The sequence below is a fragment of the Dicentrarchus labrax genome, unplaced genomic scaffold (genome assembly GCF_905237075.1).
Source record: "Dicentrarchus labrax unplaced genomic scaffold, dlabrax2021, whole genome shotgun sequence".
NCBI classification, from domain to species: domain Eukaryota; kingdom Metazoa; phylum Chordata; class Actinopteri; family Moronidae; genus Dicentrarchus; species Dicentrarchus labrax.
In genome coordinates this window covers 15,905,812-15,932,478 of record NW_026136715.1, presented here as the reverse complement: position 1 = coordinate 15,932,478, position 26,667 = coordinate 15,905,812, and the positions used below count along the sequence as shown (strand labels likewise).

Here is a 26,667-nt window from a genome sequence, read left to right as displayed (position 1 = left end):
GTACTTAGAGCAATCTCGTGCTTATGAGATCTAGTTTGTTAGAGAGATTTAAATTTAGCTTGTCTATTTCTGTATCAGACTCGGATCTGTCTGTGCACCCACTGTACTGCACTCAGAGTGTAGCACAACTGCAACTTCTCTCCGACTCCTGTGAGAGTAACGTAAACTTAGTATACGGGTAACATGATCCACACACACATAAACACTGAGGAGTGCACAGAGTGCACAAGAAGTTTCTCATATGTCTGCTTTTCTGTAGCTTTGTCAGCACAAACACACACACACACACACACACACACACACACACACACACTCTCTCTCTAATGGTGTAAGCACACCTCAGCCTCTGTCTTCTGTCACTTTGGTAGAGAGACAATAGACACACCACAATGTTGGTAATTCAAAGAAGACATGAGCTGGATGGAATCCAGACACTCCCTCATGGAGTCACCTATTAGACTGTGGGAAGTGGGGGACGGTTGGATGGAGGGATATAAATGGAATGAGCAAACAAACAGTCAAAGAAGGCCAGTGAGTCGATGCTGACACAAGACTCTTCCTCCACTTTGTTGTGTGATTGGAGTTTAAAGTGCTTGACTCCAGCCCACACATCAGGGCAGATAATTGCGGATGTAGTATGAAATATTTTGAGATTGTTGTTGTTTGTTGGGTTAGGGTTAGGGTTGTTTCAGAGTGAGTGTACTCACAGGAAGTCACAAGTTATTCTTCTAATGGTGAATTGTTAATCTGTAGATTTTTGTTTTTTCTGTTTCAGGCACTAATTTACAAGGTCATATAAACAAACGCATCTGAGTCACAATTATTTTTACATTATTACACAACACTTCTTTAAATTTTGATTGACCAATGCAGAGTACCTTGTTTGTCATTAGTAGTATCACATAAGACAGTTTTACTGAGAACTTGGAGTTAATGTAGAGGTGTGTGTGTATGTGTGTGTGTGTGTGTGTGTGTGTGTGTGTGTGTGTGTGTGTGTGTGTGTGTGTGTGCGTGTGTGTGCGTGCGCATGCATGCATGTGTGTGTGTGCTGTGAGGCAGAGAAAAGCTGCTCTGACAGAGGTGTGTAAAACACCAACTCCGGGGGCAGACACCAATGGGCTTAGTGAGATTCAGCAGTGTGGAAACTGGCGTCGCACAAACTATTCTCACATGAAGTCACACTTATACTGTCTCTGCCATAAGCGTTGTTTTAACTGCTCGTTCGTCACACTTTTTGAAAAGCACAACAAGGTCAACAAACTGTGGGCTATAACTAAACACTTTGAAAACAGACTGTATCTTTTCATGCTGGCTTCCCCTTCCTTACACTACAATAACAGTTATTGTTCCGGTTATTTCATGGATGTGTATGTACAGTGAGGTATGTTTTATGTATAGCTGCTTTAACCACAACAGTTTGACTGTGTTTGGAGTGAATAAACTCTCTGTCAGTTCCAAAGCTTTTGTGCATTCCCCTTTGTTATCTCCCTCTTCCTGTCCTGTTTGGGCATCCTCTAATCCGCTTTGCCTGTTGATGCAGTTGCCAGTCAAGAACCAACCATATATGGGGAAATGCTCTTTTCTCTCTTAAAAAAAAAAAAAATTCTTGTCCTTGATCATATAAGACATCCCCTTCACATTTCACACTAAAAGGTCAACCACAGTAATGTAAGTAAGTAAGAGCATTTTTTGTATTTACCTGCACTGCTCATAGTTGGCTGGGAGCCATGAAATACTGTAGGTTAAACAGGAGCAGACACATCACAACAAACCATTTTCTTGTGCATAAATCCTGTGAAAGCCTGTTGAACGAGCTCCCATAAAATGGATTTTATCAGACTCTGTCCACATGCCTGTTTTTACAATGAAGAAAAAAAATTATAGGGTCTTGTTGAGGTGTGAACACAACCCCGCTTTAAGTAATGAAAACAAGGTGGGCGAGAGTGATAAAAGCTAACCTTGATCCCGCTGGCTCTCATATGTATGAGGCAAGAGTTTTTGCAGAATCATAATTGCTGCCAATAAAAATAAAAGTGTGGCTATATTTGGCAAAAACCACCTTGAAACCAGTTGCAGTCAAACTGTTGTTGTAAATAAAGGCAATGTGTGCAGATGCCTTTTATGTCAGAAACATATATTTCCCAAAATAAACTCCCAGCTGCTTTGACAGAAAATGATAAGACAAAAAATCAAGTTGAAGGGAGAGAAAGAGAGAACTTTTGTGTTTTGAAAAGGCATGATAAATTGTCTGGCTCATTTTTTGTCTACTCTGTTTATAAAGTAAGATGCTTCAGTGCTCTCTGCTAACACAGACACTGGAGCTGATTGTGTAAGTTGGTTGGGGCCAGATATGCCTCCCGGTGTCTTGGAATAAGCTTGATAGCAGCCACGGTACTCATCGGGTCCGCGGAAGGGTCTTGAGTGAAGCAATGCAGACACATTGCTTAGTGTAGTAAAGCTCCTGGCTCCAGATCTGATTTATGCCGACTTTGGTCAAGGCTGGGCAGCTCTGTCATTCTTCAGAGCCACTGCATGCACTCCTTGGCTGACCCTAAATTGATTTGATGGGGGAAGTTCACCTATTTTCCTGCCCTTGTGACAGCCACGCAGAGGGCTCATTTATTTCCCTTAAACCCCATCACAGCCATGGGGCCTGGCAGGAAAAGCTCTGCCCCACTGTAATGAAGAAGTGACCTTGAGTTTAGACATCAACCTCGCCTCAGCTTCGAAACCATAAGCATCCGGATATTCAGCATAAACGCACTCACGCTGACACACACACACCGCAGGATTACAAAAAGCAGTAACCTACCCTATAGACCATCTATCATATGCTCTGACGGGGGGGGGGGGGGGAATGGTGGTTGGAGCGATAATAGCTACTGCCAGGTCTTCTATCCTCAGGAAACAAGACAGAGTCAGAAAGAAATTATCTGCAATGATGGGTATAATTTTAGTGTTCGTGTCAGCAAATTCTCAATTTATTGGAGAACATTCATTATTTAGCTGTTGTAATGCTCTCTAATGGCTGTACGGACAGTATATTGCACAACGAAAGTGTGTTTGGCCTCTTCCGTAAATCTGGATGGATCTGAAGTCTGACCCTTTCAGCGGAGAAGAATCTTTTAACCTCTCAACTTCCTGACAGGAAGAGGAAAATACATGAACACCCCGAGGGTTTGGGAGAAGTTCATTTATTTCCTGATATAACAAAGTCAGACACGGGACGTTGTTGCTGTAGCCTTTCATTTGGCAGAGAATCAAAGTGGAGGCTTCTGCCTTGGGAACATATTCACAGTGGCGTGCTGAAAGCCCAAACACTCTGGCCACACAGAGGAAAAGGTGAGGCTTCTCCTTCAACACAGACGAGTTCTCCTGAGACACCTTGAAAGTATCCCAGTATTGTCCTGCAGACTTGCATTACATATTGCTCTCTCATGAAAAAAGGATGTGCTGAACCGGCTCAAAATGAGTGAACAGCAATTTTTTGGGGAAGAAATAAACAGTTTGCATTATTTTCAGAAACATCTAGTTCGAAATTAATAGTTTGACCACATACAACAAATCTTATTTTATACACACATAAAGTTATCACATCTACTGTATGTACAGTAGCTTATATAATCGTAAGTTTATAAAAAAAACATTACTTTTCTATGTCTGTCATGCAGTTGAGGGGCATAATACATTTCTCTTTTAAAGTGTGATATAAAAACTGTACATGAACATAAGGCAGAAACAGGAACTGAAATATATATATATGTGTGTATATTTTCATTTATACAACAATAAATAAAAAGATAAAGGAACACGTGGCTCATGGTGTGATATAACATATTCAATTATTCCTGCTCTGGTGGTAGCTCTGTCTAAGAATAACATGGCTGACATCATTCAAAGATGAATCCAGTGAGGGAGGCCCCTCTACAGATGTCTTTTGATAATACAGGCACTTGGTTTGACTGGGAGTGTGTTCACTTTATATATCTTATATCTGCTGAAGCTTTGTAACATTACTACTATTAAGACCTGAACTGACTTCATAGTCAAGCTTTAAAAAATCTTTGGTTTGACATCTCCCACTACACATATCGGACCATTACAAATGTATGATTTACATTCAACATTCATCTTACACAGAATGAAATTATATCTAATGTGCCTTACATTTTAAATAAATATACTTTACATTGTTGTACTTCACTGTACATGGAATGCTGTTGAATGTTTCTCATTTGTTCCTGTGTCTCCTGTTTAACGTTCAAGAGAGCATGACAGGAAGGTAATTTGGTGTACCTTATATGCTGTGTTTGTACAAAAATACAATCACATAATTGTGTCCCGGTTGGTTAAGGAAACCTGGATTGTTCATTTGTATTTTCCTAGGTCTATACCCCTCCTTCTGTCTGCGTTAACCCATGGTATTCCAGTTCCTCATGGTGTCTTGACTCTACTGCACCGTCCTCATGAGTGAATCTCTGTCCATCTTGCTTACAAATCAGTATTGTTCTTTAGAACCGGATTCCTCCAGAGTGAATATGAATTCAGCCTCAAGCATCCATCTGTAATCCACTTTCTTTGATTTAACAAAGTTTGTTCACATTATTAGATTTCAACTGCAGCCTTCTCAGGACCGCTCCTGCAGCAGTAACATCCATGTCATCCCCTGTCTGGTCTCAGTCCAGCAGCTGTCTTGCTCTCTCTTGCTGTCTGTATGTGTGTCTCTCTCTCTCTCTCCATTTCCCTCTGCCTGCTGCTTTGTTTTCTCTGCACCCACAGCTTTGTCTGCTGCTTTGTACATTAGGCGTGCCGTAAGGCCATTAATACAGTGATCCACCCCTTGCATTCCTACGGCTCTGCTCTGTCTGACCGGGGCAAGAGTTTTCGTCAAATGAATCAATGCTCAGGGTCCTGCACAACTGCAGCTGAAGTCTCTTTACTTTCAAGGACATTTGACATTGCAGATAATGTCACTGACTGCCACTGTACAGTATATTCCAAAGTGCCCTCGTAAAATGGTGTTGACATCTTCAATGACACCCTTCCTCACTGCCGGGGTAGAGATGACAGGTGATTACAGATAGATGTCCTGTTGACAGTACAGCTGTCCTTTGTTGTTGGAAACATCTGGTAGAGGTCAGCACTCTCAGTTCTCAGGCTGTGATGCTGGAGGTGGTGGTAGTGGTGGTGACAGAGTTGTGTGCAATAACACGTCCTTGCAATGGGTCCACATACACATAATGTCATTTCAAGTCTGTCTCTTTGTTTCTGTCTCATCAGTCTCTGTCAATATAGGCTGTCCTTGGTGGTGGAGGTGTGTGTGGTGGTGGAGTCGTCGGGCAGGGAGCCCCGGCGGCCGGGTCCCGACCGACAGTGCAGCAGGTTCTGCAGCTCTCTGGACACGCTGCTGGAGAAAGCTGTGTAGATCCACGGGTTGGTGCACGAGTTCAAACTGGCCAGCAGCATCAGGATAGTGAAGGCCACTCCTACAAAGGACACACACACACACACACACACACACACACACACACACATTACAATAACTATAAGATAAGTCCATAAACACATACACACATAAAAATTTGAATTTTTGTTTGTGTTTATGACGTAGAACATTCCTCCAACTGGGGACAGATGGGCATAGTAGTACACCACATTGTTCTCTTCTCTCTTATGTAACAAACACATATCTTCAACAAATACTTTTTGTTTCAATATAAACTATTCTTGTTTATTATTTTTCATTTTATTTCCTTCAGGTAGAGCAACAGGACTGTAAATAACCCAGAGGGATTTCAGTTTTCCTCTGTAAATAATAAAAGTAAGTATTTTATGTAATAGTAAAAGTTCACACCACTGCTGCAAACTGAGGACAACAGGCAAGGACTGTGATCTTTTACATACACAGATACACACAAATAATCATGTCTGTATTGTATGTTTTGTAATGTATGTATGATTTTTAAAATAAGTTTGTTTATTCAGAATCTTGTTAAATTATCCTTTATTGATCCCCATAGGCAAATTCTATTTTCTGCATTTAACCCAGCCTGAGGAACAGTGGGCAGCCACTGTGCAGTGCTTGGAAACCAACTCCAGTAGACAGGGAAATTAGCCCAATTTCACGGAGTGTATGTGACTAAAAGTCTGTTTAAGATTCATCAGTACAGGCAATAGCACATTTTTGTCATGTGGTAAGATTAGACAAAAAAATATATTTTTATCTGTGTGAACATTCACAGAAAAGACACCAGCACTCACTTTAGAGTACACAGAAATGAGTGTCTTTTTATTTAAATTAGTATCTGTTGTACAGAGGTTAGGTTAGGCTGGTTTATGACCTAATCTAAAATAAGCCCCTGGTAGTCTTGTGGATGGTCAGGCAATAAGACAGAAACAGCACAGTTTTATTTATTTATCAGTTTCTGCTGTTTGAAGTTTGGTTCCTCTGTTTCTGTTTCTTACTTTCATCGCATATGTTTATGAGAGGAGGCGAGATAGGACCCTTTAAGGTAAGAAAAACCAACATTTCTGTGTTTGCACATCATGAGCAAACCTTTGTTTCCATGCTCCGAGCATTATTATTATTTAGTGTGTGTGTGTGTGTGTGTGTGTGTGTGTGTGTGTGTGTGTGTGTGTGTGTGTGTGTGTGTGTGTGTGTGTGTGTGTGTGTGCTGTGGGGATAGGAGCTGTCTGCCAGTAAGGACTCACTCATGTGTATGCATACTTGCATCTGCATGTGAGTGCACTTTGTATATGCATGTGCGCATGCGTGTGAGTGTGCAAGCTTACATGCCTCGCACCGTGTGTCTGCTTGTGATTTGGACTATGTGTGCGAGCTGCTGGCAAGTGATCATTGTTGATGAAATGTCAGCATCTGGCAGTGTTGCAAAAGCAGCAGGGGATATAAGCAGGTTATTTACTGGCCACTGATGTTTGTCTTTAGCCTCAGGACACCCACTCAGTCCATACTGTCAGCCACAACTTAGGGCTACACAAGTGTTTCTTGCTCCATCACTGGCTGCAAGTAAAGACATCAACAGATGCTGTTTGTGTGCAAAAATGTACAGAGGCCAGAGATGTCATCCAGGAAGTTTCTGGTCGTAGGTCAAAGCAAACATTGTTTTTGACCTTGTATTTCACTCACTGTTACCACATCTGAGCTGGAGCGAGGTGTCCTTGGAATAATGAGTGAGATCGTGTTTAGACTCACTAAGATGGACAGCGGCATTGATCAGAGATTGCTGCTGTAAACCAGACCTGATTGTTTTGATTTTGTTTTTGGCTGCCTATAGTGCAAAACAGATAGGGGTTTTGCACATTTAGGACCATTAAATGGATAAAATGGGCTAATGAGGCTCAATCCATCTGAGAAAAACAACTTAAGTGATTCACTGGCAATGGTTATGACCCAGATGTCTGTTTTTGTTGCTTTTTGAGGCTGAATTGCTGACATAGGTGAATGTTGCAATGCGGTACCCCACCCCTGAAATCAGGTTGACTTTGATCAAACAACAGACATGACTAACCTTGGTCTGGAGGGTTGGGGTCCCAGGCCGCCCAAAGCTGGACGATGAAGAAAGGTGACCAGCAGATAGTGTAGACCAGCACGATGACCAGGGTCATTCTCACTGTCTTGGACATGGCTTTCGTGATGCTCGGAGGCGGAGTGGCTGGAGGGTGAGGAGGGGCATAGTCAAGGGAGCAACGAGGTGAGCCTGAGGTCAGCTCATAGGACGTGTAGGACTCCTGGCAATCTGAGCTGTTCAGTGTTTGCTGTTGTGTAGGTGATGTTGATGTTGTCACATGTTCACCAGGGCAACTGTTATATTGAATAGCGGCTGGTACATAGTCGTAACACTCGCCCACTTGGCTATTATTGTGAGGGTTGTTATTCACACCCTTTAAGAGCTGTCCTCCTCTCCCATCCCTGCCCCCTCCTCCTGATGACCGCCTCCCCCTCTCCCTGGCCCGCTCATCCTCCTTCTTAAATCCGTGGAAGCGGAAGAGGATTTCGCTCTTCTTCAACTCAGCCATCACCATTCTCTCTGACTTCAGGTAGATGTTATTGTGAATCTCTCTGAAGATTCTTATCTGAAAAACAATATTTTCAAGCGCAGTTTAATATGAGGAAAACAAGGCATTGCATCATTCAACGACCTAAGGGCCTGCGGATTAAGTTTTATGACTGGCACGTGCCAGATTCAGATGCTTGTCTTTGCTCTTTGCAGACAGACATTTTTTCTCTAACAGTGACAGGATATTTGGACTGAAAGAGAGAGTGTGTGTTGGCCTTCACCATCAGCCATAAACCAGTGTCAGACATTTTTATGGACTACCACTATTACTCCACTCTGTTCGAATCAGAAAAGCTACCATAAAATTATATTGCAGCAAAATGATTCTTCATGCTCTCTTGAGAAACTAAAACAATCATTTTAAATCAAGTAATAACAAGCGAGTCATACTATTTTGATCTTTTGATTGATTTTAAGGTGTATTACTGCCAACTGTTGCTATTCTTTGACTTTTAAAAACAGCATTTTATGAGAGTATGTATAGAAAGTGCACTCCAATCCACAACACCATACAGTATATACCGACAGTACATGTACTTAATCGGCTCATTTGAAACTTGAATGAATGACTTCCTTCTTCCAGTAACTTCACCATACTTCTGAAAAAGTGTCTAAAGAGGCCTCTCAATTTGAAATTCGATAATGAAAAAAGGTCAGGGATTCTATGTTTGGCCGAGATCTGGTACATTCCACTTCCTGGCAGGAGGTTCTCAGAGTGGGCAGATTTTCTGAGCAGCCGTCTCAGCAGTGGTCTTCCAAGTGCTGTGTTAATTAGGGGAAATAGCTGGACCCTGGAAATATCTTTCCCTAAATAGAGCAGCAGGGCTGATGGGAGGCAGCCCAGAATGCCTATCTGCCATGGGATGCTACATAACACCAACCACAGTCCCCCTTGGGTTATCGAACAATGCCTGCCAAACGCGCCCTCGATGAAAACAAAACAGAATTTCATTCATGCCACACGCTTCATTATTGGATAATGTTGCCTACAGCCTGTAATCCTATTCAGTTGTGCATTGTGGACAGTACAATTATTGAGAAACCAGCCAGTAAAACCAGTACTACCTGACAGATGGTAATGATGAGGGCGGGCAGGAGGAAGACTGCCACAGTCATCCAGGTGACGTAGGCCTTCAGACCCCACGGCTCAGCAAAATGGCCCCAGCACTCGTACTCTCCAGGAGCCACTTCTGAGCGAGAGAAGATGAACATCTGACAGACCGAACAAAAGGAGGTGGTCAGTACACCCACAGACATGACTGTCAGTTTTCTTTTCCATTAACTGAACTGCAATGGCCTCATTGAGCTAAAAATAGACCGACATCTTGAGTTCTACTGTAGCAATCAGGGTGTGAGCACCCGCTGGGCTCTCATTTCCTATTTCACCATGTGTTTTTTTGTGACTGTGTGTGTAATTGCGTGTTAGGTATTGTTTGGATGCTTGTTCACTCCTCCCTACCTGCGGTATGCTGAGGACTAGGGCCAAGCCCCAGGCCACCATGACAGGGGTGTTCCAGCGGGACATTGCTCCCCCACGGTAAGCCTGCAACGGGCAGCAGATGGCATGGTGCCGGTCTACTGTCATGGCAACTATCATGTAAGAGGAAGCAAACATGCCCACAATCTGCAAGTACTTGATGGACCGGCAGAGCAGGTCAGGCCCCTGAAACCTCTCTGTGATGTCCCAGATTAACTGCGGAAGAACCTGGAAACACAGATTTAAAAAAAAGAGTTATTTATATAAAAGCTGCTCCTGGAAATGTAGAAGAGGACGAAAGGTTATAGTTAAGTCTAGTGATATTCTGTTTTTCTGTTATTGTCGAAAAAAGACCAAAACAAACAAAGAATTGATCATGTGTAGCCCAAACCTGATATAAAACATTAAAAAACATCAATGAGCACTGGCACTGACCTGTTCTTTAACTACTATGAAACACGTACACCTGCTGCTGCTGCTGCTGCTGCTGCTGCTGCTGCTGCTGGTGTAAACACTTTCTAAAGCACCAAATGTGTGTTCATCTGAAACTGAAAATAGTATGCTTGAATAGCATTTGCTGAAAACTAAATTTACCTACATGTCTGTGAGCTCAGAAATTAGCCAGATTTCCATCTTTAGCAGTAGTAGTAAGAAGAGTAAGAGCCACAGACAGGGTGGGAAAGTCACAAAAGTATTGAGAGACAGTTGGTCTTTTTATTGGATTTGTTTACAATAAAAAAACAAACATAGAAAAGGTCTTAAACTAGCTGTGACCAGCTGAAACACCTTACAGTTCAGCGTAGCACTGAATCCAATACCTCCTTACACTGTGTTGCCAATCAATTCAGGCAGTATACCACCAGTCACGTTTAAACCACAGTTACAAAGGCAGCTACACAAATAAGTCCAATTAAATTTGGAGCAATTTGCAATACATCTTAAATAGATGTTATAACAACCTTACTATTAAAAGGCCAGATGAGGCTTCCTGATTGATGGTGCATGACAAATAATATGGTAAGAGGAAAACCCTAATACCTTAATTGTAATTTAATAATTAATTTTGGAAGAATCTTTAAGGAGAGAGTCTTATTTAGAAGTTTCACATGATGAATGTTAATTTTTTATAAATGAATTTAATACTTCCTGCAGTGGTCTCCAGTTAACTGACCTGAAAGAGGGCCACCACCAAGTCAGCCACACACAGGTTGACCATGAACACATGCATCGGAGCATTGTGCTTCCTCCTCCTCAGCAGCACCCACAGCACAAAGCTATTCCCCAGGGTGGTAAGAGCCAGCACCAACCCAAGCACTGCAATCTCTGCCCGGGCCAGGCCCAGGTCCCTCGGCCTGGGCTGGGGCAGGGTGTGAGGCGTGGTGGTGGTGGAACCATTCTCAGGGAAGATCCCAAAGAAGGATCCCCCGCTGTGGGAACTATTGAGGGAGTTCAGCTCAGACACAAACAAAGACGAGGAAGAGAAGTTGTTCCTTCCTGTGGCGACCAGAGAGGAGAGGGCTAACCCATCCCAGTCCGTTTCCACACTGATGCTTTCCATTCCTGAAAGACAAACAACGTGTTAATGTGGAAAAGCCAATAAAATCTTGTTTTTCTGGTTTGTTTAAATGATGCCCTGTGCTAAATGGTGATCAGAGGTCCAACTGGTGCAGGGTCATAAGACTGTCTATATACAGATTTTACAAAGAAAACATTTTATCAACAAACAATTTACTTGTTCTGTATTATCACAATATCAGTATCATGTCTGACCTCGTTATTAAATTTCCTCCAATTGCCCTCAAATTTGTCAGCTGAGTAATTTTGTACTTTTCCTTATCTAACCACTGAGAATCCAGACCAAAACACTTTGGTCTTTTATTTAAAATACATGTTGATGCAGACATTAATCACAGGGACTCTTTGTTTTCGATGCATTTGTTACACTTTCACATCGTACACCACAAATAGCTTCCCTTATGCAATTTTATTAAATGTGAATGAAAATAATGAAAGCCAGAGCCTGTACCAATCATGCTGCCATGTGAATATTGTTGTGTTTTTGGTGCTGTCTCCAATTTTTTAATAAGGATTCAGTGTGTCTGTTTATCCATCTCTCAAAGCTTCAAGTTCTGTTTGACGCAAGTCCAACGCGGTTTATTTTCTTTTTCATATTTTCTCAAGGTTGATTTGACAGCTTTCCCCCTCTCTCCCACCACTCTTATTCCTTCACCTCCGCTCTCATAATCGCTCTCATCCCATGCTTACCCCCATACATTCCTGTTTTCCCCTGTTTTTGTTCCCCCCTCTCTAACTTCTCTCATACACACAGGCATTCTTTCTCCTCCTCCTCCCCTCCCCGAGTCACACTCTCTCTTGATGTCAATGAATTTAAGGTTTATTTTTCTTTGCTTATAAATAAATGGCTCAAAAGAACAGAAAGTTGATAGGAATGAGATGACAATTTCAGAAACAGAGTCATGGGATGCAGGGGGCATCCTTGGTCAAATAAACTGCAAGTAGAAGAAAGTCTGGGAGGAAAAATGAAGGAGGATGAAAAAAAAATGATGAAGGCATGTGTGGAGAAAGGGCAGGAAAGGGAAAAAACAGCCCAGAAAAGGTAAAAGAATAGGGAGGTGGACAGAGGATGATAAGATAAGGAAGGAGAAGGTTGCCAAATATAACTCCAAGGAGGGTTATGTGCTGCTGCTTATCACAGTGTTTGTTCATTGACACCATATTGATGTATTGTTTTGACGAATGTGCAAGGAGTGGTTAGGTATATAAATGTTTCACTGAGTAGGTGCTTTGAAATGCTCAACTTCTTCAAATAGGCGATACAGTGATAGCATTGTGCAATGGCGTGTGACTAATAAAACATTACAAAGTTGTTCTCTCTACTCCACTGAGACCTGATGGCCGTTTTGCTAGTAATAGTGTACTCACCACTGGGCGCGTGAGATAACACAGCTGAACATATTGTTAAGCGTTTCCCAAAGGAATGTATTCAGATGAATGCATGACAGGAAAGGCCAGCTGGACCTCTCTAGCCAGCATGAAGGTAGGGCCATGGGTGACAGGAACAATCTGAGCGTAACCATTTCTCTTAAGTCAGACAACGACTCTTTGATTCGAGGGAATCCCTGTTGCCACGCCAGGTGACCACAACACTGCCATAAATGGATAAACCAAGTCTAACTTTTATTACGTTCCTCTAAGTCTGCATTGCTTTAGTGAGTTTTGAGAATTCTGCTCAAATATCGGCCTTGTTCAAAGGTCATTTGGATCAAAGTTACTAATATTCTTTCTTATTATCTGTTTATTATTTTTGCCTTTTCAAGGTTTTTTTTTAATTACAGGTTGAGACAACTAGGCCTTTTTTCATCAAGGAATCTCCTGGCCTCTCTTTGTCAGAACCCAAGGAGCCTTGTGCCCCTCTCTGTAATTACAGCATAATTCATGAGAGGATTCTTTGTGCTGCCATGGTCCTTTATTCTCTCATATAATCTCATTATGTATATTTGCCCATGTGACTAATTCCTGATGTGAAATCCCTTTTCAAGTATGCTTCTGTGAAGATAAGGTGAAATGACTTGAGCAAGGTGCTATAATACCACTGTGGCATAAGAAATTAATCCACAGTATTACAGTAATGCTAAACTAATATCCCCAAATTGTATTCAATAAAATAAAATTGTAATAGTTTAAAAAAAGGATTAATAACTGGTAGGAAATCTTATGAAATGGTATCTTAGACTTATCTGTTGATCATATATGGGAATGAGTGTGAGGCAATTCCTCCTGAACAGATTCACAAAGGATTGCTCCATCTCTTGTTCTCTCTCAGTCTTGTTCTGATAAATTCTGAATTAGCCCGTTTCCCTGAACTCCTGAAGGACACAAAGTATTTTTCTCCAAATATTCTCATTTCTCATTTGCATGACTTGTGCATCCAAGAAATCAAGATGGATTATTTTAAAATTGCTCAATGACTCAACTACAGGAGACCCACTCATAGTTCAAAACTTCTGGCACCAATGTTTCCTGTTCTCAGAGGAAATTCCTTAAACCGAGGGTAGGTAGAGGAGGTAAATATTATCTGCAGAAATGTGCTGGATGCAGTTTAACATATTCCTTTACATACTCTGTCTCTGAAAATGTATTCTGCTTTGCTTTCTCTTTAATAACACGGGCCCAAAAAGCATTCCCATCTGTCTGATCGAGTTAATGTTAAGCACAAATTATTCCATCTCTCGGTGCTGGATGGACTGTAGACATTGCTTTTAGTAGTTGGTGAAGTATGTTGCTTCCTCCCTTTACTTTAAAGCTTTCACTATGATTAATGATGGAGTCGATCCCTCTCTTGCTCTCCTCTCCAGATGCAAACCCGTGTGCAACCATCCATTTACATGTCTTCCCCCATCCTATACCGCTCTCCCAGCACACAGGTCTACAGTGCCTCTGGGAGGATAGAAACAGGTAGTTAAAACGCGCAAGACAACATTATAGCTGCCATCCATTCACATCTTTCAACATCTCTGTCTTCTTTTCTTGCTGTTCGCACATGTTTTGGTCATTCCTTTTGACAAACTACGTCATGTTCCAGCTATGCCAACATCCAAATATTATATCTTTGTGTCCTCTTAAACCCTCCTAAAGTATGTTAATTACCAAATGCCTTCGAGATACATATTTTGGTAAGACATAATCGGTTATGTGACAAACCTTCACAATAATTTAAGTTTAGAGGATAGTTTTGTCATAAATTTGATACGACATAAGCACATATGTGAAAGGTTTCCAGAGCTTACTAATAGACGTTCATATTCTGTGGAATACAATGGATGTCTTGAATGGCAAAAAAATCAAACAAAATTAAAATGTAGTAAATGAGCTGATGTAAATCCACGGCTGTAGCCCTTTAAGTATTTCTTTATTCACAGTCAAATAAAAAAAATACTTTTTAACAAGAAACTGAAATTTGTATAAAAATAGAAAACATGAGGTGGAACTGAACCTCCTGTACTTTCAAATGTGTTTAAAATATTACCTCTCTCTAGTTCTGTCTTGCCATCTCTTGCGTAGCAGTGAAACAGATTTCTATCACTCTTTCATGCACAGGGCACCTTGTTTGCATTTAAAGACACTGACAGTGAAGATGAACCCGGTTGGCAGATTTAAAGCTAATCAGTAGCTAACATGAAATGGTGATGGCAGCGGTGGCAGACAAACAGGTGCTCAGGCACTAGGTGCAGTAATCCAGACATAATGAAAGATCCATCACTTCCCCACCTGTCTTGTGTGCGTGTCAATCCCTTGATTAGTTCCCTTTGACCAGGTTTGACCCAATGTGATTAATGAGGACCTCTCTGTCCTCATTAGCAGCCCAGTGTACACTCAAACAACCTGTTCTAATTTCCCCCCCCTAATTTGCTTCCTCTTTCTTCCTCTTTTCTAATTTACCCGCTCACCTGTTATTTTTTTCTTTTTCTTGCATTCATTCACCCACTCTCTTCTGTCCTGACCAATCCACCATCTCCTGTCATTAAGGATCAAAACTACAGCAGAAGTGTTTCTTGCTATGCTTATTATTTTTGTTTGATTTGAATGATCACCCTCATTAAGAGATTCTGGCAGCACGAAACAGGATTAAAATAGTCTGGCCCAATATACATCTAGGACGACTGAAAATATACATGTGAATCAAACATTAGATCACACAGGGTGATGTACTTAAGCTTTGACTTTGTGTGCTGCTTTTCTCGGTACATACCAATCAATAGATTCTTACAAAATAAAGGCCTGGATGAGTCATGTGAAGCCACACTCTGGGCTGTGCAGCATTTCATCTGCATAATAAAGCAGATATGACCATGCTTTCTTCTTGGATCCCCATTGGTGCTCTCACGTGTAGCATAAATTCACCATAAATTAGATCCCCATTGACACTCTACCATACAGCAAGCATGAATTCCCCACCAAAATGAGTCGGTTCAATGGCAGGAGGATACTTATGCATATATTTATGCATTTCAATTTGTGGAGGCACCTGCTGTACTTATTAAAATCTGATTCACAGCTCTGTATCTGTGATGTATTCCTCTCTTTCATTGTGTCACACTCAGGCTCTAGATTTTGCCGCTAAAAGTAAACACTTGCTTCTTTTACTCTCATGCTCAAACCACCCATTAAATGTTAATCATGTGGGACCACACCTCATTGCACTCACTGATACAGTCATTACTTGCACACATTTCACTTCTGTGTGTGCTGCAGCACTCTTTGCAATAAGTTTGTTTCCATAATACACCACCAGCCAGTGGACAGAACTCGCTGGGTTTGATGTTGAAGAAGGTCCAAGTCCCCTTATCAGCACTGATAAAGCCTGTTCATAAGACCACTGACTGTTTTCCTTGTTATGTATCATTAACCAGCATACCGGCGACAAGAGTGTGCCCTAAACAAAACAGGGCCTTTTTCATGTCACACAGCTGATAAAAAATTCAGAGTATTCCCCCCTGAAAGATGGAAACTGGGCCGTAAAAACAGGTCTGGAGGTTTGTAGTTGATATGGTCAGATCTTTGCTACATGATGAAATGAACGGGATGAAATGATCTCCCTGTTAGAGACCAGATTAAATTGACCATGAAAATAACAGTAATGATGATGATGATGATTTTTCCTTATGGGGGCAACAATCAGGGAAGTCATTTTGTGCATATAATAGATTAGAGCCAAACACACACAAAAAAAGACAGAAAGTGTATGATTAATGGAAAAAAACCCATTTAGAGCACTTTGTTTGATACAAACAGCTTCCTGCTCTCAGTCACAATAAATGATTCTACCGAACTGACAAATTATTTTAATTGCCGTTACATTATTGGAAACTGACAGAGATATTCAGGCTTTCAATGAGAATTAAAGTCTGTGTTTTTGCTGTGATCATGAGCATTGCTTCACTGTGAGGAGAAACTTTTCCATCTATATATAAAATAATTAGTTGTTCTGTTTTACACATCTTTTAAAAGTCAGGCAATAAATCAATGAACTTTGAAGAGACAGACTTGTGTGTACCATAAATACACAGCCGTTCAGGAACAACACATTTCCTTTTATCAAGAGCTTTGATTTGCCTTTTAAAATAAGGGCAGGACACACACACACACACACACACACACACAAACACACACACACACACACACACACACACACACACAAGGAAACAGACATACACACACACACATAAAAGAAGAGCACCCAAGGTGAGTATATGTCTTTTGTCACCTCTCACCTTGTTGTCAGTGCATGGTAAGCTTTCTCACGCGTGTCCTTTTCTCTTGGTGCGCTTTGCTTTCGTCAGTCTCGGTGACTATGGGACAAAGCATTAACAGCCGTCACCATTAGACAGTCCATTAACGTTACATGCTAGAGCAGATCACATTAACAACCTGACAGTTCCCCTGAGGTTTTTTAATCCACGGGAAAAAATAGCATTTACACATTTTTATCCATTAAAATAAATGTGCTGTACATACTGTATATGTTAACACACATTACATATGTTGAACTCAAGACTGAGAGGCATGGTAAATACATACGATGTACCACACTGTGTCTATTTATTTGTAAAATCAACTGAATGTGATAGTCAATCATTTAAAATAAACATATGCCAACATTCAGTGAAGCATGTGAAAATCATATATCAATGTATATGTTGTATAAGCTTTTTGATACGAGTATTATTTAATAAAGTATGTGGAACATTTTCCCAGCGTACCTAATGTATAATCTGTACATTCATTCATTTCAGTCATAGCTGCACTTTCCGAAACAGGTGTACTCTTATGGTACGGTTTCTAAAATAGATAATGTTTTTCCAACTCTTTTTCAGTATTATTAATTACAAATGAAATGTTTTTCTTTCTTTTTTAAATTTGTATTTTAGGAAAAATGAGACCTACAGTATAAATATAGTATAAATTGTGACATACTGAACACAGAGCTTCAGTTGTATATGTGTGTCTTGTGCGCAATCGAGAGATGTACAGAGAGATGACCTAGATTGGTCAGTAAACAAATCCATTCACAGACTATATGAACAAGTTTGAGCTCCTACAGACGACTGAGCTGTAAAGTGATTTTTATTGGAGGATTATAATTAGAAGTATTTGTACTAATATTAGTATTTATATCACAACCAGTATTAGTAATCAAATCAAACATTCACCACAGAGTAAATAAAAAGTACTTACTTATGATCCACTTCAGTGTGTGACAACAAGCTGTTAGATTTTTACCCAAATTCACATCTTCAGTGCTGTTAATCCAAGTCCTCTGTTCAGTGTAATATCAGCTGAATGAATTAAGAAGGATGCTCACACACTTAGTTTTTATTTTATTTCTGTCAGTGTGACAGCGGAGTTCTGCAGGGTCTGTGCAAATCCTTTGTGTGCTGGCTGACTGTATTTACCTTGCTTTGTTGGAGTTCACAAGTGTATTTCAGAGTAATCCATTTGATAGCCATGTGTGTCCCGGCTCCTTGTGCGTCACGTTATGCTCTCGCAATGTGCTGTGCCTCCAGGAGCACCAGCAGAAATGAATCTGAGCTCCCTCCGTCTGCTCTTACCTTCCCCTCCCTCCCCCACTATCCCCTCCTCCTGGGTCAACCAGCCTGTCCTCTAGGGCTGAGGGTGGAGCGTGCAGCAAGGAGTGGAGAGAGGGTGTTATACATACCTATGAAGTGTATGAGAGAGACAGAGGCAGAGAGAGAGAGTGAGAAAGAGAACGAGAGAGAGAGAGAGAGAGTGTGTGTGTGTGTGTGTGTGTGTGTGTGTGTCTGTGTGTGTGCGCGTGTGTGCAAACTTGTTTTGAAATTAATGTGTGTGTGTGTGTGTGTGTGTGTGTGTGTGTGTGTGTGTGTGTGTGTGTGTGGCAAACTTGTTTTGAAATTAATGTGTGTGTGTGTGTGTGTGTGTGTGTGTGTGTGTGTGTGTGTGTGTGTGTGTGTGTGTGTGCATGTGTGTGGTGTGTGTGTCTGTGTGTATGAATGTGACAAAGAGAAAGCAAGACAATAAAAGCTCCTCCCCTCATTGTAATGATTTATGGCTTGTGTAAGTCATTGATACATGCCACTAGTGTTTTTATTCAAAGCTGGCCCCTGTTTTGCACTCGCTTGCCTTCCATCATCTCCTTTGTTGCTGGTGGACAAGGGCCGGTGCACTTCCACCCATCCAGGAATGCCGATTGGCTGAGTCAGCTGGGCCAACAGCAGGTCACGCCCTTGGTTTACACACAGAGCAGTGAAGGTTAGTGCAAAGGTGGAAGAAAAATTGCTGTCTTTTAGTTTTAATGTCAAGGGTCTCTGTCTCTCACAGACACACGGACACAGACACACACAGACACACACACACACACACACACACACACACGTGATGGTAAGGAAATACAGTTGGCATGCATGCAAACTCTCACAGGTGTACACAATGAGTGAATTCATAGAGACAAGCATACATACACACGCAAAGTCTTATGCACGCACTTTGAACACATGCACACACAAACCCAAATGGTGGCGACGAACCCAAATTTATTTTGACAAGTAAATTGCAGCTTCCTCTTACTTTTTCCCCAAAAGCTGCAAATAACAAGGAAACTGTAGTTCATTGACATTTTACAAGTATTATATCATTCCCAACTTGCCCCCAGCAGCAAACACACTGACAGACACCATGCAATACCCATGGGACACTCACTGTCTGTCTAGCCCAAAGCCATTGATCCCTGTCCAGCAGAGACTAAATTGTCCCATGATGTCAGAAAACCTGGCTGTTTTTCTCTAGTGGTGCCGCCAGGTTCACATCAGATGTCTTGCTCAGTCAAAACCATTCTGTCATGCCATTGAGGAGGTGGGTCTGTAAGCTCCCTGAGAATCACTCTAATATGATTGTCCTGGCTCCTCTGGTCTTAGAGGACGTTTTGTCACAAAGCGGTAAAGCAGCAAAATTAATCCCCAATCCACTTTGGTCGTTCAACAGATATGACATGACAACTGATGAGCAAGATAGGAGGGAAGGAGTGGCAACAAAGAGAAAAGGCTGCACAGTGAGATCACAGACAAAGCTCTGATTTAGTTTTAGTTTCATGATTATGAAAATAACCTCTTTCATAAGGTAGAACATATCTTGCACATCATGTTCAGTAAGAGAGCAGTATTGACGTTTGAAAGGAATGTTTAGACCTTTAAATATCTCAATCTATGACAACCTTTTCCTCTGAGATTTCTGGCTGGACATTCTCCCACATGTTGGGACTTATTTCCAGCTCCTAGTATCGTGCCAGAAATAAAAATGACAGCTGTTTTCCTCTGAGAGGGAGTCTCTTCTGGAAAGACCTTTTGATGACTCTTCTCAGGGACCTCTTCATTCGTGCAGAGGTGTTGACAATTATGAAACATCTTGCATTGAGGTTGTAGCCGTGCGGTCAATCAGGGGCCCTCTTCTGCCTGGAGAAGAAAAAGACGGAGACAGTCCTGGAACAGACTGAAGTGAATCCAAAAACAGCCACTCAGTCAAGTTCACTTTTCAGTCCAAATTGTTTGGCTTCATCTCTTTGACTCTGTCAGAGACCACAAACATGGCTACCATCAACCTCAATAGAGAGAGATGAGGCTTAACTGAATGTTCACTCCAAGGAACAAAAAGTCCAACAGAGTCATTTTTCTTCCTGTAGGACGGCTTGAATTAGGCCATGCCTTAGGTTAAGAAGAGCACAGAGCGAAGAACAACACCTGGTCTGACAAAGTTGGCACAGAAAAGTTAAGGAACATCTGAGGGAATCATTAACTGTCAGACGACCCATGAATAACAGAGAGGGATGAAGAATTTGGGATTCATCTTGTGTGAATCCATAATAACAAGCAAAAGATACTGTGGGAGATTACTTTGCCAATAAAGTGCAGTTTTATTTCTATCAAAGGCCCTATTACTGCCATTACTCTCAGAGCTCTTTTCCATAAGATGCTACAAGCATGAATCACTTTTGCAAACCTGTCACTGACGGTTAAAAAAAGACATTCCACTTCCATTTTGATGAGCCACAGAAGTAAAATGTTTTATTTAAGTAACTGTATCCATACAACAATAGAATAGTACTTAAATTATATTGTTGGTTCATTCAACTATATAATATTAAGGTGGCAGCAGAAATCTGAGATGGATAGTTAAATATCACCAGAGAAAATGTGTTTGCTTTTTTAGTAATTTGGCTGAACCCACCAGTTTGTGTATCAAGCCTGTACTGAATGTAGTAGCTGTATTACAGTGGAGTTGGAGTTGAATGTACTTAAAGGGGAACCACAGATTTTACAGTCTGTTTACAGATCTTGGTGAGTAATACGTGAGAAAAGTTGTATAAAGTCCTCCAACAGTGTTGGTTGGGGCTGAAGGCTACAAGTTTGAAAATAACGGTAAAAATTAGCTTACAAGACCTCTGTAGCCTTCTCCTCATGCTTGAGGTTAATGGCTTGAGGCTACATTGGCCACTACTGGCATAAGACACCCGCATCTGTCAGCAGTTGATTTGCATTGTGGGCAATGTAGATGCCAGTTTTTGAAGAATGTGTGGAATAAAAAATTTGGCTATCTTGCTGCTGCTTCAGTTTTCATCCTTGAAACTGTCCAACAATGTTATAAGAGTGCAGTGTTAAATCAGTCGAGTAAAAGTATTAGCTTGTGTTTAGTTTTTATTATTTCATTTCTGTTTTTACATTTTTATTCTCTCTTAAATTAAAGGACCTGTGTGTTTGATTTAGTGGGACCCCATATATAGAGCCAGTTTGGTTTGTCCGTTCTGGGCTACGGTAGAAACATGGCGATTCAACATGGTGGACTCCGTGGAAAAGGACCCGCTCTCTCTGTAGTTAAAAACGTCTCATTCTGAGGTAACGAAACATTTCTTAGTTTCGAGTGATTATACACTTATGAAAACATACCTATGAATATTATACTCCCTTTCTGCCAATAGATCTACCTGAATGTTACACACTGATCCTTTAATTCATTTTATTCATTTAAACATTGCCTTATTTATTTATTTTTTTTATTATTATTTAATTGAAATGTGCACTAGTGGCAAGAGTTTGTATCATTTTTAGGAGCTTATCAGATGTTTATCATGACACACAAACTCCATTTTATGAGGTAACTACAGCTGTGAGAACAATGTGGGGAAGGAAAGACACTTATTAATGAGGCACTTTGGCTAGACATAATACTGTTGTTGGGATCAAGTTTGTGGTCTCTGAGCTACAAGTGTTCTGTAAACAAAAGCCCTGATGCTAGAAAGTGCGAACATTGTGAATAGGCATCTTGTTTACTTTATGTCCAGTTCAAAAAGACAGACTGTCCATGACATCATCTGTATATGAAATTTCAAAGCATTAAGCGTGGAGTGGTGAATTAATTCATCATCTCATAGCAAGCTCTGCATATGGTCACAGTATGATAGCCATGACCACTTTTCATAAAGGAATACAGCTATTATCTCTGTGTGCTTTGTCATTCTAATAGCTGTAGAGGACATAGATGAATAAGCTGAATGGCAGACCTGTGATTCTCACTGCCAAGTTAGATGTTAATGGAGGCTTCTGAAGACGGATCTGATCCACTGGCCCTCGCAGATACAGATGGATCGCAGAGGGATGTCAAATAGATAAGAGAAATGACTTGTTACACCAAGCAGTGTTGTATGAACACGATCCAAATCTTTCGCCAACAACAGTAAATTCCATATTTTCTGTGCATCCAAAGTATATGTGGGAGAAGAAGAGAGACAACTTGTGAGAAAATGAAGACATGAATAAATGTATGTAGGCTCCATACGTGCATGTGGAATGTCATGTTAAACAGATTTGGATCTCTCTGTTCCAGGAATTTTGAATGGATTAATGAATATTGGCTTTGTAAACCCAGCCTATTTCTGATCCATAGTTTTTTTGCTCCGCACATGCCAGCTGTCAAAGTCACTTTCCTTTTAAAAACTTTTACAGACCATTGTGAGCATCTTTTTGCCCTTTATTCCAGAAACATTTTGCATGAGGCCAACTTTCCTGCCACAAGAATTCCACACGGACACCCCTCTCTCCATAGATGCGCACAACACTGGGGTCCTGAGAAACGGCCTCTTCTGCAGAAAGGTCTGAGGGTTCAAGAATTCAAACCTGTTTTCTTCTCTCATCTTTCTCATCTATTCCTTCTGCTTTTTGTAGCCCCTCACTTTTACATTTAGTGGTCTGTTTTTTCTGCTGAATCTGTCAGAGCCCCCTTACTGCTAGATGGCTGTGATGGATTTTCTGTGTGCACAGCAAACATACAAAAGGCTCAGATAAGGGAAAGATAAACAACAAAGCAAATATATTGACAGAAAACAGGAGACAAGAGAAAATAACCAGGTGGAGAAGACACACAAAAGAGAGGAAAGAAAAAAAACTGAAGAAAATCAGCGAAAGACAAGATGGTAAACAATTGGGGAACCAATGCTTTCATGGTTTTAACTCAGCATAAAGATGCTTTTGAAATGTTTTGTTTTGATCCACTAATGAGAGTCATGTTTAAGGATGTACCATTTGAACCGTCAATCAAGGGAGGCTGCAAGCCTGCAACAAAAACAAACATTGAAAGCTCTCTGCCCCAGAGTGTTTTTCCTCCCTCCTTTCCTCGGCACACACTATCTGTTCATCCATCCTCCCCAATCCTGCATCCCCTCAGTAGAAGCGGTTGGGAACAGGAAAAATGGGATAGGCTTTAATTCAAGCGTAAACGATGGATAGAAGTAAGAGGAATGGTGGATATCTGCATCCTGGAGAAAGAAAAACACCATCAGGAGAAAGAATTAGAGGGATTAAGTCGAAAGGAAGGGAGCAGGGTAAATTAGGGGAGGGGGGAACTATCTGCCAGTGTTTAGTGAAGAGAAAAAAAGACATGGGAACACTGGTGATGTCACAGCGAAATAAAGTGCACAGTTCAGGAGTATTGTACCCGTGGAGCCTTGAATGTGGTCTTCCAGAAAACAGACTGTAAGCCCAACGTGATGGTTGTGGGAGGCAGTGTGGTTGTGTGTGTACACAGAGCGTGTACATGAGTGAGCAGCACAGTGTGCCGCATGTTTCCATACAGATGGAAGTTTGTTTAGAGTAGCCTGAGTGTGAAAAGTGAGTATGCAGATGGAGATGCAGATGTGGTGAATAGCACTCTGTGCGCTTCGGGGGTCTCTGGGATAAACTGGCAGTGTCAAGACGTTTTTTTTTTTTTTGCCCTACGAATTTCCTCCACTTTCTCAATGTCAGCCAACACCCCTACTGGATTTGGACTCACAACTTGTTTTGTGCATCCATGACCATATATTGCATCTGTATATACATTATCTATGCATGTTCACATCGATGGATCTGCATGTACTTATGAATGTGTGTGCACCTGAACGTGTATAAAGGATTGCGCAAATATTTCAGGCCCCCAGACCAAAAAGCCTTTGGTATTGTAGGACGGTTTTTATTGTAGTGAGCTTTAGATGTGCTGTTACCTTTGTTTCCTGTTTACAGTCTTTATGCTAAGCTAAGTTAGCTGGCTGCTGGTGGTATTATGATCTTCAATGGACAGACATGAAAGTAGTATCAATCTTGTCTTCTAACTCTCCACCATAAAGCGAGTTTTAAGTATATATTCCAAAATGTGGGTTATAAATATAAACTTGTCCTTTAATATAATTCAATAAGATTTTTATTTGCATAGACACATCCCATGCTCTATTGAATCTGTGTTTGCATATATATGAATACACATATATATATACTGTTTTATTACAGAATAAACCCAAACTAATCCTGTGGCCATCTTGTTTTAAGACCTTTTTTGTTGATATTGTGCTTATATGGTGTATATTCCTAAAGAAATTCCTCTTTCACATTGCCACAAACACACAGCAAACCTGGGGTCAGGTGGTGTTCCAGCAAAGGAGTAATTGTTGGTTTCTGGTGCTCTAGGCAAAATATAATCGAGCTGCCATGTGTAGTCAACTGTGTGCTCTGTACTTGATTGATACTTGGAGGCAAAAAGGAGGGTATAGCTCATTAGCTCAATCTTGCTGTGAGGCCGCCAGCGGGTTACTCTGGCTGTGTGTGTTGTGATGCAGTACAGATTTTTAACAATCAGGACCAGTAGAGTGTGAGAAGAGGGATGGCAGTGGAGTAAAGATAACCACCAGATGAGCTGCAGCTATTTGTTTAGACAGATCTCCTTGAATCCTGGAACATCCCTCTGTAAACCCCAAAAGATGGACTGAGTGAGACAGTGTTACACAAACTGGAAGAGACGGCTGAAGAGGCTGGAAAAAAGAGAAACATTAACAACAGAGGTATATCAATTCCACTTTGGAGATACAAGTAGTCAGACAAAGAGGAAATTTGAGGAGCCTTCCATCCAAGTGTTTTAGTGAATGAAAGCAACATAAACAGTAAAAAGTAGCCGTAAATCCAGTTTGGAAATCATGGAATCAAGTTTTGCCTATAAAGAGGACTGAAGGTAGAAGATGGATTAGAGCCTAAATGTGGTCACACACACACACACACATGCACACACACACGCACACACACACACCTTAAAGGTGTTGTGCTTTCTATCAAAATGAGCATTTGTTTATATCATAGCAAGAAACCACTAGTGTTCCCCTGTGGAAAAGGAACTATTCAAATCATGTGTTTGCGTGTGCATCTGCATATTTTTACGTATGTATATTCTGGTGCACGCACTCTCAAGCATGCGTGTTTCCACATACCAACTCATCATGTGCAGTTCTGCGTGCATGAGAGCTCTGACGTCATAGTGTTAATGATGATTACGATCATGGTGTTTATTTATCTGTGGAGGTGGAAAAAGGTAGACGGGGGTTGAATGAGTGCAGTGTCAGGGGCTGCAGAGAGTGGAGCAGGAGCCAGGAAGAGAGAGGGAGCTAGGAAGATGGAGAGTACGGAAGAGGGGTGAATAGTTCTCTGTGTGGGGAGTGAGAGAAAAGAGAGAGCCTCTTGTGGTATGTTTACATGTCAATGTGGTTCCTCGTCTGATTGATCGTATCTGTGTGTTGTGTGTCAGTGTGTATGTGCCTGTGTCACCGAATGGGTTTCCACATTGAAATATGAGGCTTCCCCGTGCTATAACTTAAGTGGGGCCATTATATCTATTATGTACTAAGTGTCATGCAATGATATGTTGCTGCATGTAATTTAATTTAATAACTCTTTGGACACTGTGAGTAATGTCTGGTGTATGCTAAGAGTGTATTCAAAAGCTTACTCCTAGTTATTCCACCATTGTGATTTATCATAGCGTAAACCTACAAACCACCTCCATGTGGCAGGCAGTGTAAATCCGACCTTGGCTAGATGCTGCCTTGGACTGAGAGACACCAGTGGAGGTATATTTAATAGGAGAATGAACCAAATCTGATGTGCTTAATGGAAATTAAAGGTAACCTCAAGTAATAACTCCACAATTACCTAACTGTATTAACATCCAAGATTAACAAAAGGTTTGTTTGTATGCTTAATCCATGTTTTCCTGAACTGTACTGACCACTGCAATGCAATTGTGTGCTGTAATCAATCTACTTAATTAGACAAATGTGTTGATACGAGGGTGTTATCAGGAAACAATGCCATTGCTGGTACACACTCTCTGCTCTGCTTTGAAGCGCAGTTCAAATAGTGTGGGAACAATTTCTGCGAGTGTTTCCTGAGTTTAAAGCCGCCAAGGAGCTGGTTAAATCAGGCTGGTTGTTATTATTCGACAAGCGGGGAGGGGGAGGAATTGGGGAGAAGAGGATCTTGGGAATGGAAGGATTGAAGGAGGATGGAAAGAGCCGAAAAGAACACGAAGATCACAGAATGGTGAATAGAAAAGGCCCCTTTTTGGGTTTTTTGTTTTTTTGCCTTAAGGAGTAAATTGTTTGGTCATGCTGTGGAAAATCTCTGCCATGATAATAGGAGGCAGGAATTGTAGGAAAAGATGTTTTAAAAGGAGGTAGGCAGACACACACACTGACATACTCACACAAACGAA

The 26,667-nt window shown here is 41.1% G+C and overlaps 1 protein-coding gene and 2 long non-coding RNA genes across 4 annotated transcripts; 1 reads left to right on the top strand and 2 right to left on the bottom strand.

The window, feature by feature from the left end:
* Positions 1–3,178: 3,178 nt before the first annotated feature.
* On the bottom strand, positions 3,179–18,221 carry avpr2aa (arginine vasopressin receptor 2a, duplicate a). 2 transcript variants are annotated; one of them, XM_051425648.1, is made up of 8 exons: positions 18,030–18,221; positions 17,812–17,912; positions 16,848–16,925; positions 10,727–11,115; positions 9,538–9,783; positions 9,144–9,290; positions 7,530–8,094; positions 3,179–5,486 (listed from the first exon to the last, which is right to left on the bottom strand). In XM_051425648.1, the coding sequence occupies exons 4-8, from the start codon at positions 11,111–11,113 to the stop codon at positions 5,287–5,289; spliced, it is 1,545 nt and encodes a 514-aa protein (XP_051281608.1). In that variant the 5' UTR covers positions 11,114–11,115; positions 16,848–16,925; positions 17,812–17,912; positions 18,030–18,221; the 3' UTR covers positions 3,179–5,286. The 2 variants fall into 2 exon arrangements, with proteins under 2 accessions (XP_051281608.1, XP_051281607.1); XM_051425647.1 differs by having other exon boundaries at positions 17,812–18,221.
* On the top strand, positions 9,203–10,840 carry LOC127377598 (uncharacterized). The gene is made up of 3 exons (XR_007887713.1): positions 9,203–9,315; positions 9,505–9,615; positions 10,708–10,840. It is a non-coding gene; the product is annotated as an uncharacterized LOC127377598 (long non-coding RNA).
* Positions 18,222–18,525: 304 nt separating the features above from the next.
* LOC127377662 (uncharacterized) lies at positions 18,526–19,364 on the bottom strand. Its single transcript, XR_007887731.1, has 2 exons — positions 19,312–19,364; positions 18,526–18,838 (listed from the first exon to the last, which is right to left on the bottom strand). It is a non-coding gene; the product is annotated as an uncharacterized LOC127377662 (long non-coding RNA).
* Positions 19,365–26,667: the final 7,303 nt, after the last annotated feature.